Source organism: Podarcis vaucheri (assembly GCF_965113315.1).
Source record: "Podarcis vaucheri genome assembly, chromosome: 10".
In the NCBI taxonomy this organism is placed as follows: Eukaryota; Metazoa; Chordata; class Lepidosauria; order Squamata; family Lacertidae; genus Podarcis; species Podarcis vaucheri.
Genome location: NC_138748.1, coordinates 17,562,249 through 17,576,836, shown reverse-complemented (window position 1 = coordinate 17,576,836; position 14,588 = coordinate 17,562,249). Strand labels below are relative to the sequence as shown.

At 46.1% G+C, this 14,588-nt stretch overlaps 1 protein-coding gene and 1 long non-coding RNA gene across 14 annotated transcripts in view; one reads left to right on the top strand and one right to left on the bottom strand.

Annotated features, from left to right (window-relative positions):
• The first annotated feature begins 578 nt into the window (after positions 1 to 578).
• On the top strand, positions 579 to 13,003 carry LOC309541778. The gene is made up of 3 exons (XR_014223922.1): positions 579 to 915; positions 6,397 to 6,541; positions 12,893 to 13,003. It is a non-coding gene; the product is annotated as an uncharacterized lncRNA (long non-coding RNA).
• The window catches only part of CADPS2 (calcium dependent secretion activator 2), a 367,142-nt gene continuing 360,105 nt past the window's right edge, over positions 7,552 to 14,588 (bottom strand). For all 13 annotated transcript variants that reach the window (XM_082239470.1, XM_082239476.1, XM_082239475.1 and 10 more), the window contains 2 exons: positions 12,715 to 12,819; positions 7,552 to 8,543 (listed from right to left, as the gene is read on the bottom strand). In XM_082239470.1, coding sequence (XP_082095596.1) covers positions 8,373 to 8,543; positions 12,715 to 12,819 — 276 coding nt within the window. In that variant the 3' untranslated portion in view covers positions 7,552 to 8,372. The remainder of the gene's footprint in view (positions 8,544 to 12,714; positions 12,820 to 14,588) is intronic.

The window sequence follows — 14,588 nt, the reverse complement described above, 5'->3', positions numbered from 1 at the left end:
AGGGCAACCACATGTAAACCTCCCACCCAAAGTAGGAGCAAAGGAAAGAGTTTGTGTACGCTTTTTCTAGTTCACATCTTATTTCATGAGGATTTATTATTATTATTATTAAATAGTTTTGGGTTTTTTTTTTTACATTAAAAGGGGAAGTGCCCCTCCCTGCAAGTTAGTGAATCAAGAGTTGTTCAACAGTGGCATAGATTGCCTTGGGAAGCAGCAGGCACTCCTTTGCTGGGGATATGTAAGGAGAAACTGGCCCGTCACGAAGGCTGTAGTTCAGGCTTCTCCAACCAGGTGCCCTCTAGGGATACTGGATTTCAGTTCTGATCAGCCCTGACCATTGGCTCTGCCAGCTGGGGCTGATGAGCTTTGCAGGCCTGAGCCAAGTTGGGGAAGGCTGTTGGATCCTGTCTTGAGTAGCGGGTTGGACTAGATCACCCTATCTGAACCTTGGGTCTCCAGATGTTACTGGACATCATAATTCACAATTATGATGACAATTCCCACCATCCATCATTGGGCCATGCTGGCTGGGGCTGATAGGAATTGTAGTCCAGTGACACCTGGGGGGCCCAAAGTTGGGAAAGGCTGCGTTATGACATCCAAGGTCCCATCCAACTCCTACGGTTTGAAACCACTGAGTGTTGAGTTTGCTGCTGCAAGCCATTGAAAGCTGCTGCAAACCACTGAGTGCAGAGTCTGACCTAGGAGGGGTCAGAACCTCAGAGGAGGCAATTTAAAGGGTTTGATTTTTGGTGCAAGCAGAGGGGTGTTTTGAGTTGTGGATTTGGGGCTGGACTAATCCAGCCATAGACCTATCTGCAAGATTAACAGTGGGCTGAATTGGAAGCCTAAGCTTTCACTCAGCTACAGCTTGACTCCTGTTGGGGATAATTGACAATTTGGATTGGCAAGGTAATTGAAGAAATGCTTTGATATCACATTTCCCCACATGATCAGGGCAAGAGGTAGAAAGGGCACGGGCTCCTGTCTTTGCTGCTAACTTTTGTTTGGAGGGGGTATTATTATTATTATTTACATTTCTATCTCTCCTTTCCTCCAAAGAGCTCAAACTGGCACATGTGGTTTTTCTCTCCCTTTTTAAAGCCCCACAAAACAGCAAGAGACCAGAGTCTCTTCTGACTCAGGCTGGGATGGAGAAGACAAAAACATCAAAAGGAACAGGATAGCTCGGTTGGTTAGAGAATGGTGCTGATAATGCCAAGGTTGCAGGTTCAGTCCCCATATGGGACAGCTGCATATTCCTGCATTCCAGTGTTAGAAACCCGGATATATAAGCTAGGTGCCAAAGGACTTCTTAAACCAGCGTTACAGTTGCCAAAATACCTAGTTGCCGTTTTGGGGCCAGACAGCTTGGAAGTCGTATTTTCCAATAGAACTTTTTTGGTTCCTGTAATTCATTCAAATAAAATATCATGGATAGAATTCTACAGGATGTGTTTCTGGTGTGTGAAAACAATCAAGGTCCAAGGATTCCCCAGGCATGCACCTCCATATGGTGGAGATGTCAGGTCCCATCCTGGCCCTTGGGCACCTTCACTTGGTTGCAAGTGGCTGATAGCCAGGTGCAAAATGCGCCTGGCAAATTTTCAATGCTGCCTGCATTGCAGGAGTTTGGACTAGAATAGTTGATCCTCTGAGTCCCTTCCAACTGTATGATTCCACTTTTTAAATAATAATAATAATAATAATAATAATAATAATAATAAATTTTATTTATATCCCGCCCTCCCCAGCCGAATGCATTGCAGCTCTAGCTATTTCCTATTGCTTTGTTTATTGACTCCATGACATGCAGAATTTCAACTAATAGGTTCTACTGAAAAGTTTTTGTTGTTTAGTCATTTAGTCATGTCCGACTCTTCGTGACCCCATGGGCCAGAGCACACCAGGCACTCCTGTCTTCCACTGCCTCCCGCAGTTTGCTCAAACTCATGCTGGTAGCTTCAAGAACACTGTCCAACCATCTCGTCCTCCGTCATCCCCTTCTCCTTGTGCCCTCCATCTTTCCCAACATCAGGGTCTTTTCCAGGGAGTCTTCTCTTCTCATGAGGTGGCTAAAGTATTGGAGCCTCAGCTTCAGGATCTGTCCTTCCAGTGAGCAATCGGGGCTGATTTCTTTAAGAATGGGTAGGTTTGATCTTCTTGCAGTCCATGGGACTCTCAAGAAGTCTCCTCCAGCCCCATAATTCAAAAGCATCAATTCTTCGGTGATCAGCCTTCTTTATGGTCCAGCTCTCACTTCCATACATCTCTACTGGGAAAAGCATAGCTTTAACTATACGGACCTTTGTTGGCAAGGTGATGTCTCTGCTTTTTAAGATGCTGTCTAGGTTTGTCATTGCTTTTTCCCCAAGAAGCAGGCGTCTTTTAATTAGCATTGGACGAAGCTGCCTCCTTTGCCACGCCTTTGCTTGTTACATAACCCATGATAGTAGCTGGAAGGCAGCATTCTGGCATGAAAGGGATTAGGAGAAATATTTTAAAATATCATTCTGCGCAAAGGATGAGGCTCATGCTTTAACTAGTCCCAACGAACCACTTGAGGCCCTGCTGCAATTTAATAGAAAGTTAGGGGGAATTATCTTTAGAGCTAATAAGGGGACATCGACTTTTGAGGGCACTTGGGTAAGATATCTGGGGCTAAGGATTACTGCACAATTAGGGGACTCTTTAAGGTTAATTGTCTCCCTTTGTTAAGAGGAACTGAAAAAGGAAATGGAAAGATGGAGTCAGAGGAATGGCTCCTGGACTGGTAGAAAGAAATATGGAATCTGATGCTGAGATTATGGATCCGTTTTCAGAGTCCCATCAGTGCAAATTCCAGAAGGAAGGGGGAATCTAACGCCCCATTTGTAAATTTTGTGCACGTATTGGCTATGTTACCTGCCCTTGGATTTTTAGGGAGAAGGGATGTTAAAATGATGATGATTCTCATGGGCTGGAGGTTCTCTGGCCGCTGCTTAAAGGGGTGAGTAGAATTCAGAACAGGGATACAGTGTATGGTGTAAGTTCTGGGAGGGGGGCATTGGGCAAGATGTACCATCTTGTGTTTTTGGCTACAGCCATCGAGAAGGGAAGAGAAGCTTGAGGCTGGGTTGGTGCTCCTCCTTTCTCCTGTGATGCTTACTCACTTAAAGAGGACTGTGTACAGGCAATGATAACAAGGAGCAGCAGTAAGGCTGGGAGTGGGGAACCCAGGTATGGATGGGCCCTTGACTTGAGTCTGATCCTTGATAGGTGGCCAATGATGCTAATACCTGGCAAGCGCCCTGGGAATACACACAGATGAGCAATGTTCAATTAAATTAAAAGGATCTGGGATTCTGTTGGGTTTCTGTGGAGAGAGACGGAACCATTTGTGCTCTTATAGGTGCTGCCTTTTGCGTAACACTTACACAAGGAAGGGTTCTGGAGAATTTGAAGGTCACAAATGCAGGAAATGCTAATGTGCTTTAATGGCCATGGGCGGCACACACCTTGCACTGGGACCGAACTAATTTAAGGACCGGTTTAAGCAGCTTGCACTTTTGTAGCTTTAAAAGTGGCTGAATTGTAGGAATGGGAAGCAGGTTATTCAGTTAGCATCCTCCTGGGGGTTTCGCTTTTTCTTTACGTACCAAAGGTAAAAACCACCCCCACCACATACAGCACCTGCAGGCAACAGCTAAACTCCCAGCAAAGCTTTGGGCAAGGTGTATCTTTAACCTGCAGCTCTGTCCCATCACCAGTGAATACCCACAGACTGGTATTGGGATGGCGCATAGTCTAGTGGTAAAACTTCATATGCAGAAGGTCAGTCCCCAGCATCTCTGGGTAAGACTGGAAGAAAACCCAGTCTGAAGTCCCAAAGAGGCACTGCCTTTCAATGTAAGACTATACTGAGCTAGACAGGCCAAATTGTCTGACTCTGCAGCTTCCTTCGCGTATGTTTTTTAAAAAACATGTGAGTGCCTGGAGGCGGTTGGATGGATGGCGGTTAACAGATTGAGGTTGAATCCTGACAAGACAGAAGTACTGTTTTGGGGGGACAGGGGGCGGGTGGGTGTGGGGGAATTCCCTGGTCCTGAATGGGGAAACTGTGCCCCTGAAGGACCAGGTGCGCAGCCTGGGAGTCATTTTGGACTCACAGCTGTCCATGGAGGAGTAGATTAATTCTGTGTCCAGGGCGGTTGTCTACCAGCTCCACCTGGTACGCAGGCTAAGACCCTACCTGCCCACAGACTGTCTTGCCAGAGTGGTGCATGCTCTAGTTACCTCTCACCTGGACTACTGCAACATGCTCTACGTGGGGCTACCTTTGAAGGTGACCCGGAAACTGCAATTAATCCAGAATGCGGCAGCTAGACTGGTGACTGGGAGTGGCCGCCAGGACCACATAACACCGGTCCTGAGAGATCTCATTGGCTCCCAGTACGTTTCCGAGCACAATTCAAAGTGTTGGTGCTGACCTTTAAAGCCCTAAACGGCCTTGGCCCTGTATACCTGAAGGAGCGTCTCCACCCCCATTGTTCAGCCCGGACACTGAGATCCATGCCAAGGGCCTTCTGGCGGTTCCCTCATTGCGAGAAGTGAGGTTACAGGGAACCAGACAGAGGGCCTTCTTGGTAGTGGCACCCACCCTGTGGAACACCCTCCCTTCAGAAGTGAAGGAAATAAACAGCTATCCTATCTTCAAAAGACATCTGAAGGCAGCCCTGTTCAGGGAAGTTTTTAATATTTAATGCTGTATTGTTTTTAACACTTGACTGGGAGCCGCCCAGAGTGGCTAGGGAAACTCAGCCAGATGGGCGGGGTATAAATAGTAAATTATTATTATTATTTAAAAGTTTTTTGTTTCTCCTTCTTTTAAAATTGCTTTTATTACAAGATTTTCTTGGGTTACAAAAGTACAGCATCTCTGTTTTCAGATCATAAAGTCTTTTCTACAGATCAGTTCTATCCGGTGTGAGACATTAATGTTGTAGTCGGTATAAGGTTGGGGGGGGGGGAGAGAAGAGAGGGGTGGTAAACTGTCAGGGCTGAGGGTATCCTCTCTTCACAACAATTGCCATGACTTTTTAAAATAGTCTTTATTTACAGTATTTACAAGGGGTCATTAACACATCTTATCATCCATCAGAGTCACTCAGTTCAGATCTCTGCTGAGGCCTGCGTTGCCCCTCCAGCAACCCATGCCTTTCAGCCCTCCTCTTCTCCAATGTCTCATCAGAGCTCATCAGAGAAAGATTCTGAGCTTGAGCTTAACCCTTGCTGCTCCTGTGAACTTCTTGGCTCTCTAGCCCTTCCTGCCTCTTCCTCTCGGCTTCCTCCCACAGCTCTCTCCTCATTATCTCCCTCCCAGTCGGGCACCTTGCCCTCTTCTTCCACTCCCAGGTTCCCCCCTCCCTCTGGGAACTTGAAACCACTGGCTCGTCCCTGACATAAACTTTCATTCTTTTACATAGTGTTACGTGCAAGGTTTTTGTGTCGGTGTCACATTCTCTTTCTATTCATTTATTAGCTTTTCTTGGTGGTGAGAGAGGTTGGGGGACCCAAGGCATAGTTGGTTGACTTCAGTTGGCAGCAGTGAGTATCCCACTGGTTCTCCATATTAATCTTTTTCCTAGTTATTGCTCCTGTGGTGTCTTTCTTTCCAGTAAGTTTTTGTGTTTTCCCTGGACTCTAATCAAGTTCTTTCTGATCACATGGTTGGAGAAGCTCTTGTAAATTTTGGCTCTGCCATACCACATACAGGCATGCCATCCATATTTACCATCATGCCCTTCCAGATCTAGCAATAATAATAATAATAATAATAATAATAATAATAAATTATTTATACCCCACGCATCTGGCTGGGCTTCCCCAGCCACTCTGGGCGGCTTCCAAAAAATATATATTAAAATACTGTAATACACCAAACATTAAAAGCTTCCCTAAACAGGGCTTCTAAAAGTCTGGTAGTTGTTGTTCTCTTTGACATCTGGTGGGAGGGCGTTCCACAGGGAGGGCGCCACTACCGAGAAGGCCCTCTGCCTGGTTCCCTGTAACTTGGCTTCTCGCAGTGAGGGAACTGCCAGAAGGCCCTCGGTGCTGGACCTCAGTGTCCGGGCAGAACGATGGGGGTGGAGACGCTCCTTCAGATATACTGGACCAAGGCCGTTTAGGGCTTTAAAGGTCAGCACCAACACTTTGAATTGTGCTCGGAAATGTACTGGGAGCCAATGTAGGTCTTTCAAGACCGGTGTTATGTGGTCTCGGCGGCCGCTCCCAGTCACCTGCTTGTTCTTCAGTAATCCAGCACAAACCCAATGCCTCAAAGTATAATTGTAGATCTGGTAGTTCTGGGGAGGCTTCTAATACCTCTTTTGTTATTTTGCATATTTCTTGTAGGTCTGATGTCCAGAGGGGTTGGATTCTGGAGCAGTCCTACCACATGTGGGGGTATGTATCTGTAGAGCTGCAGCTTCTCCAGCATTTTGGTGAGGTTCCTGGCTGTATCAGCTCCAACTTCCATGGTGTTAGGTACCATCTATAGGTAATTTTCAAGGTGTGTTCCTTTCTGTTGTCTGAGATGGATTTGAAGGAAGGTTTAGACCACAGTTTAGTCCATTGGATGGGGTATATTTGGTTACCTATGTCATACTCCCGTTGCTTTTTGATTGAGATTTCTGTGTTGAGCCCCCAAACATTGCCGGAAGGAGTAATGATAATCACTCCCTCTATCCAAAAAATCTTTGGCATCTCTTGGTATCATTTGGGAAGGTTATTTCCTGAAGGGAGACCAAAGAGAATGCTAGACCCCAGACATATTGTCCTCACCATCCTGTTTGTGAGGACAGTGCAAGAACACAGAATATTTTATCTGCCCTTTCTCCCACTAAATAGCTCTATTTCAAGTTCTCGAGAGTTCTTGGAGAACGAGGAGTAATTGCCACTTCGAGGAGGAGCCAAGCTCTGCTGAAGTGTAACTTGTTTGCCCTTGTTCAGCGCAGTTTACATGAGCGCTTCAAAACGAAACAAAACAATGAGCTCCTCTCTGGAACTCACTACTTTTCAATCCTTCAAGCCTTTGTACTCACAGAGCAGCCGCAAAGTTGCGTGACCTGTCTTTGCAAAGAACCGCCGCGTAAGCCACAGCGATTCTGAATTGTTTAAGGAATTCATTGAAGTAAAGCACTTCACTGCTAAATTAAGGCCAGGCATTTAAGGTCACTAGGAACATAAGTAACGCCCGCCCCCAACTTCTTCGCTCAGTGCTCTTCCAGATTACTTTGGAACCATTCAAGCTGTCATCAATAGGCAGAGATGTATGCATTTTATGGAAGGTATACAAAAGCAGAATGCCTTTTTGAAAAGACATCACCGGAGAATATTGAGATGCAAGTAATTTCTTAAATGAAAAAACTATAGGCTAGACCACTCAGGTAATTCTTCATATAAAAACACTTTATCAAATGTTGCAGGGCTCCAGGAAACAATTGCACTTTATTTTTGTAACTGCCCTCTCCTGCCAGCAAAACAAATCACACGCTGGAGGTCGAAGGATTTCAAATATTGCAAACATATTTTAATTTTGGAACTTTGTACAAACGTGGGCTAGATACAGAAGTGGTCATGACAGGAGGGAAAAGGGAGATTCTTATTGCCTGCAAATTTTCACAGAGACATAGAAATACTGAAGGCAGGTTTCTGGACAATCAACGAGATGAGAAAGTTTTTAAATTTGCAAGAGAGAAGATGCAACACTTGCAGTGGTGTGTGTGTGTGTGTGTGTGTTTTTCCCTTGGCAGTCCTTGGAGATCCTCTTGCCTTTTATACAAAGCAAAAATCAAAGGACTAGGGACCAAGTTTTTCTTTTAAATGCATGTCTCCTAAGAATGAAGAAAAAGCAAGAGACTGACAACAGAAACAAAACACAACAGCGACAAACCATGGGAAATACATTTTCGGGCTGCAATTGTTGCAGATGAAATGCCTGCTCTGAACAGTTTCCAATGATGGCTGCCTGTAGTATTGCGCAATGTACAATGTCTGCTCTCCCGGCCGGTTACAGGAAGAGAAACGGCAACGCGACAAACAGAAAGGGATGGAGCCCACACTCCATGCTGGCATTCTCAAAAGTGCAAAGCAAAGCTACATAGAAAAATATGCAACCCCCACCCCACCCTGGCCACTGTCTTCAAAATGTCTTCGGCATTAAACACCCCTGCCCCAATACCACCCCCTTTCCCCCTTTCTAGCCCACCTTTCCTCCCGTACAAGTGGGATGAATTTTACACCATAGCATCGGGGCATTAAGGCAAAACCATAAACGCGAAGTGTGAGGACAAGTTACGGAACAAACACTCATGAGGGATAGCAGGTGGTCAGCCGTCTTCTTCGTCGCTGTCCTTCATTGTGATGCCTTGAAGTCCGCTCCCATCAGACACAGAGACCGTGGCTTCCTCTACTGTCAGACGGCTGTGGACGGTGTCGTATGTTTTGCTGTTCAGGGTTCCTTCCAGCACGCCCTGCAGCCTGAAGTCTCGATAGGTCTTCTGTAGTGACAAGAGAATATTCTCAGCAAAGGGTCAGTTCTTCCCTTTTGTAGTTCCCTAAAAACGTCAGTCTCATCGAAGGGGGCAGACGGAATGAAGGCCTGACCGTGATAAAGGCTTGGGGAAAGGTGTGTGGAATAGAATTGGTGAATTAACGTGGCTTGATAAATGGATGCCTAATCCTCACGTGACAATATTGGAAATGTTAACTAATGCTGATGGATAAAAGGAAAAAATGGAATGTGAATTAGAACTGTGAAATATAAGCAGCAATAAGGATTAATTATGGACACATCTAAGAAGGGGGTGGGAAGTCTTTCTGTTGTTGAAAATATTAAATTTGCTCAGTTTTTTTAACAAATCCGCAATAATATGGAAAAAAATCAATTGGCAAAAAAAGGGAATGGTAGGTAAAAAGCAGACCATTGGACTGTTTTGATCACAACAGTCTACCATGGCATCTTCAGAACATCGTTCACTGAACTGGTGCCCTCCAGATATGCTGCACTACAACTCCCATCAGCCTCTCTGCCAGGCAGCATGATTTTTCTGGGAGCTGCAGTTCAGAACATCTGGAGGGCAACAGCTCCTCTGGGGCTTGGGATGATGTCTGTACCAGCCCTGTATTTGGGATCCTTTAACTCAGTGTTTCCCAAACTTGGGTCTCCAGCTGTTTTCAGACTACAGCTCCCACCGTCCCTAGCTAGCAGGACCGGTAATCAGGAATGATGGGAACTGTAGTCCCAAATTAGAGATGTCAAGGATTGGAGCTGGAATGTTCTGGATGGAAATCGCATGCTCTTAACCCTAAGCTATGCTTCCTCCTTCAACACGAGAACAGGATCCCAACCCCCAAGCCCCAGAGTGTATTGCTGTGGGCAAGGGAGAGCTATTTAAATGTTTTGTTTATGGTGCTAAAAAGCCTGAAAGTAGTTCTCAGTGTAACATCTCCCAACAGAAAGTTCTTTTCCAGTACCTTTCATAGTGTGTGTGTGTAAGTGTAAGAGAGAGAGCTGCATTACACAAAAACAGGGAAGAAAACAGCACTCTTTTTTTAATAAAAAAGTAGCATTCTTTCACACGCTTTCCAAAGAAACGTATCAAACTCTCATCAAGTAATTGCTGTGTCTTGAATGAGCTGGCTCTTAAACTTAATGAGCAACTCTCCAATAGGCTGTGTGGCTTGGGGATGCTTTCTCCTGGAGGTTATCAGGAAGAGCAGCAGCTCTGGGAATCGTGTGCCTTGAGTAAGTACAAATATTTAATTTAATACATGACTCTGCCGTAACGGTATAGCTCAGGTAGAGCACAATTGCCCCAGCAATGGTTCCACCGGCAGAATCTGGGCTAATGAAAGACACTGGCCGATTCATCCTGAATGCTGCAATGTAGGCTGCGTTTCATTGTCACATGCAGCAAAACATACACAACAAATGTGTTGGGCTGACAGCCACTGGGAATCAGGACTGTCTTTTTGCTTTGATCTGCGGAGTTGGGAGAGAACTACCTTGAATACAAAAAGACCACGCTCTGTTAACCTTAAATCACAAGAATGTTAAAACAGGCGCTTAAAAACAAGATTGTACCTATTATTGCTTCACATTTCCAAAGTGAAACACATCTTGGATGGTTTACATGTCCTTTAGCTGCACGACTAGCTGATTACCGTATTTTTTGCCCTATAGGACACACTTTTTCCCCTCCAAAAATGAAGGGGAAATGTGTGTGCGTCCTATGGGGCGAATGCAGGCTTTCACTGAAGCCTGGAGAGCGAGAGGGGTCGGTGCGCACCGACTCCTCTCGCTCTTCAGGCTTCAGGAGAGCCCCGTCGCCAGCCCCGCAAACTCGGGGGACAGCGGGAGAGGCGCAGCGTGCCTTTCCCACTGTCCCCCGACTTGGCTAGAAGGCTGGCAGGGGGGAGAAGCCTGCTCCTCCCCGTCGCCAGCCCTGCAAACTCGGGGGACAGCGGGAGAGGCGCAGCGTGCCTTTCCCACTGTCCCCCGACTTGGCTAGAAGGCTGGCAGGGGGGAGAAGCCTGCTCCTCCCCGTCGCCAGCCCTGCAAACTCGGGGGACAGCGGGAGAGGCGCAGCGTGCCTTTCCCACTGTCCCCCAACTTGGCTAGAAGGCTGGCGGTGGGGGGGGGGAGAAGCCTGCTCCTCCCCGTCGCCAGCCCTGCAAACTCGGGGGACAGCGGGAGAGGCGCAGCGTGCCTTTCCCACTGTCCCCCAACTTGGCTAGAAGGCTGGCGGTGGGGGGGGGGAGAAGCCTGCTCCTCCCCATCGCCAGCCCCGCAAACTCGGGGGACAGCGGGAGAGGCGCAGCGCGCCTTTCGCACTGTCCCCCGACTTGGCTAGAAGGCTGGCGGAGGGCTTTCCCCTCCTCCAGCCCCGCAAGCTCCCAGAGCGATGCCAAAGCTGCACGCAGCTTCCACATGGCTCTGGGTCCCGTTCTGGGGGCTGGGGGAGGGGGAAGCTCCACTTTCCCCTCCTCCAGCCACGCAAGCTCCCAGAGCGATGCCAAAGCTGCCAACGCCGGAGCTTCCCCAGCCCCGCGCCTGGGGGGGGGATATTTTTTCCCTTTATCCCCCCCCCCCAAATCTAGGTGCATCCTATGGGCCGGTGCGTCCTATAGGGCGAAAAATACGGTATTCTGAACCGAGGACTGTATTTTTCATGATCAACTGCATTATTATTATTATTATTATTATTATTATTATTATTATTAAACAACCATATGAATACCAAAATACGGCTCCAGATTGAGATCCAGTGCTAACAACTGAGCAAGTGTGCCGAATCGTGGCCCTGCCTGTGGCAGCAATGACCGAAACACTAGTACTTCAGAACTGGAAAATAAGACTTCAGTTCAATGTGCAAACTCTTCAGTTGATCATGCTGAAGGCTTGATCAAGTCATCTCTTTTAAACTACTTATGTGGAATTTTTTTTGCTCATGCAAAACTAGTGATCCATATTAATAATAATAAAAAAGAGTTATGAAAATAATTGTAGGAGCTGCATATCTAATTTAACTCCCCTTTGCTACGTGTATGCAGTCACACAAATTCCACTCGGTGGTGCTTGGCCACTGAAATCACCTTGGAAGCTGTAGGATCCAATTTGCTGGCAGGGGAAATGTTCCCATCAGTCAATCTCCATTTGTGCAGCCTTCCATTTTTGCACCTGATAAGTAGCTGAACAGATTCAGATAGGCCTTCAGACCACTAAATCACCTCACCAATCACTCATTAAGTGGCCTTTTGGGTTTCTGTTCTGCAGTGTTCTGGCCTCCGGGGACATGTTTATTAGTAGCTAGCTGCTTGTACAATTTGGCTTATATACACCACTCTAGATTTGCTGTAGTGACTTCCATTGCAAAGCACAGATTCAGCTACTAAACAAATTATTCTTTCTGCCAGTCCCAGATAATTCGAAAAGGCACCTTTTCACTGCAAGTAAGATGGGTACTACTGCATTGCTTTGCTTCAGCCCTTTCAAGCAAGCGCTGTAGCCGGTTTGGTGCGGCTCATGAATCACAGAGACCAAGACCATAAGAACTAATTCAACGTTCCCAATCTCTAGCTGTTTTGGACTATAACTCCCATCAGCGCCAGCCAAGCTAGCTGATGGCAGCTCTAGTCTCAAAACAGCCGAAGGGTAACAGGTTTGGAACAAATGATGTAATCTCATTTCAGCCATGAACACATTGGGCTGCCCTCCCATTTTTTAAAATGGAATACCCACCTTACAGCAGTGTTTCAAAGCTTTGGGGAAACTGCTATATTGATGCATATGATGCACAATATCTGGGATACAGCAATGTCTGAGCATCTCACCAGACACAAGAAGGCAATTAAAGGCATAACGAAGAGAGACGTCTTCCAAGAAATGTGGACCCCATTCTTTAACTATGTTAATGACCAAAATCAAGACCTCCTTATATCAATTACTCAATATTCTCAGTGGAGGGGTTACATTAATATGTTTGAATGTTGAATGTGTCAGCTTATGTCTAGAGACAAACACTTGGATGTACTGCTAGGTAAGTATTCAATGGTTATTGTATTAGTTTAAGAACCATTAAAATTGCTTAAAAAAAAAAAAGGCCAGAACAATTCATTGTTTGCTTCTCTTTTCAATGCTGCGGTGCAATCAAATTCTAATATATTTACCTTCACTATCTTGATGAGAGTCTTCAGCTGATAGATATGAAGCTGCAGTTCTAATCTATCAGCCAGCCACACGCATATGATTTTCATAGAGTTACTGTACCATTGCTGTTAAGAAAAAAGAAGAGACAGTAAATATATATCTATAGATATGTCCTGTCCGCCATTATTTGTTTAGCAGATCTGGTGACGAGAGGCAAATTGGACCCTTCAAACAGGCTGCAAATCAGCCCTTGAAGTCAACGATGCCTTGATCCCGGTCAGTAAAACGGCAAGTGTCGTTGCTAGGAAATTGGCAAACTTGACCTGAATTGGTCTTCACGCGAATTAGCATTAGCAAAAACTCCTCAGTGCCGTTCAGCTGGGTCATCTTCATGTGAAAGAGTGTTTCGCACATCGCGATCTGTAGGCAAAAAGGAGTGTTGCGTGCGCACGCTCGCACGAAATAACTGATTGCTAAAACAGTGGGGGGAAGAAGATTATTTACAGAGACGAAGGGGAAAATTGCACAGCTCTGCAAGTTTCACTTAGCAAAAAGGGAAATGAAGTCTAATGGAAGAAGAGGGCATCCGACGATGAAACACAATTCCTGCCGTTTTTTGCAGTTCTCACTCTCTTACCAAGGGTGTAATGAAATAGAGGGGGTGGGTGGGGAGGCAGACAGACACTAAAATTGGGATGAGGGAACTGATAATGTATGACACAAAGGTTGCAGGTTTGATCCCCATATGGGACAGCTGCATATTCCTGCATTGCAGAGGGTAGGAAGCGACCCTGAGGATTATCAATTCTATGATTCTGAGCTAACATAGCCGCTAGAGGGCCATAAAATTTGTGTCCCGGGCTTTTTAGATTTGTCTACCCATGTACTAAGGATGCAGGTGGCGCTGTGGTCTAAACCACTAAGCCTCTTGGGCTTGCCGATCAGAAGGTCAGCGGTTTGAATCCCTGCGACGGGGTGAGCTCCCATTGCTCAGTCCCTGCTCCTGCCAACCTAGCAGTTCGAAAGCATGAAGTACAAATAGATAAATAGGTACCACTCCAGCAGGAAGGTAAACGGCGTTTCCGTGCGCTGCTCTGGTTCGCCAGAAGCGGCTTAGTCATGCTGGCCACATGACCTCCGGAAGCTGTACGGTGGCTCCCTCGGCCAGTAAAGCGAGATGAGTGCTGCAACCCAAGAGTCGTTCGTGACTGGACTTAATAGTCAGGCGTCCCTTTACCTTTACCCATGTACTATCTGAAACCAAAGCGGTGCATTGGTTGCCAGATGTGATTTCCATCCCCTGCCCCCAGCTCCCCTACCGCACTAATCACATCCCTTATTTGGAAGTCTGGGCTTTTAGGAAAATGGGTTGTTGTTTTTTGCAAGAGCTCCAAAGCAGCTAATTTCACAGCCTGGGACGTGACTGAATTTCTCTGAAAAAGAGAGACTGTTTGGAGCACCCTGACTCGCATCAGGGATAAAGGCAGCTGTGGTCCAGAAACATCTGGCGGGCCAAAGGTTCCCATCCGTGAGATAAATACTGACCTAAGGAAAGGCGAAGGCATTTCAGAGTTGGCCAAGGCACTACCTGGTTGCTTACTAGGTATATTCAATGTTCTTAATCGAAGACGTTAGGAAGGCTTTAGCTAAAATAAGTAGCATTGATATTTAACCAGTCGCCAAGGCAAAATAGAAAAACAAACCACCTCTGTAGCTTCAGTCTTTCTCAGTATCAATTACTAAACAGAACCCTGTGGTCAAAGTATGAAAAACAGAGTGGTGGTTTCATTTTGGAGCAAAATTGCATTTGGAGAGAATTAGCACTTCAGGGCTTTCTTAAAAAAAAGAATGAAGCAGCTTTAAACCTTTTCCTAACATAATTTCCTCTTCCTTT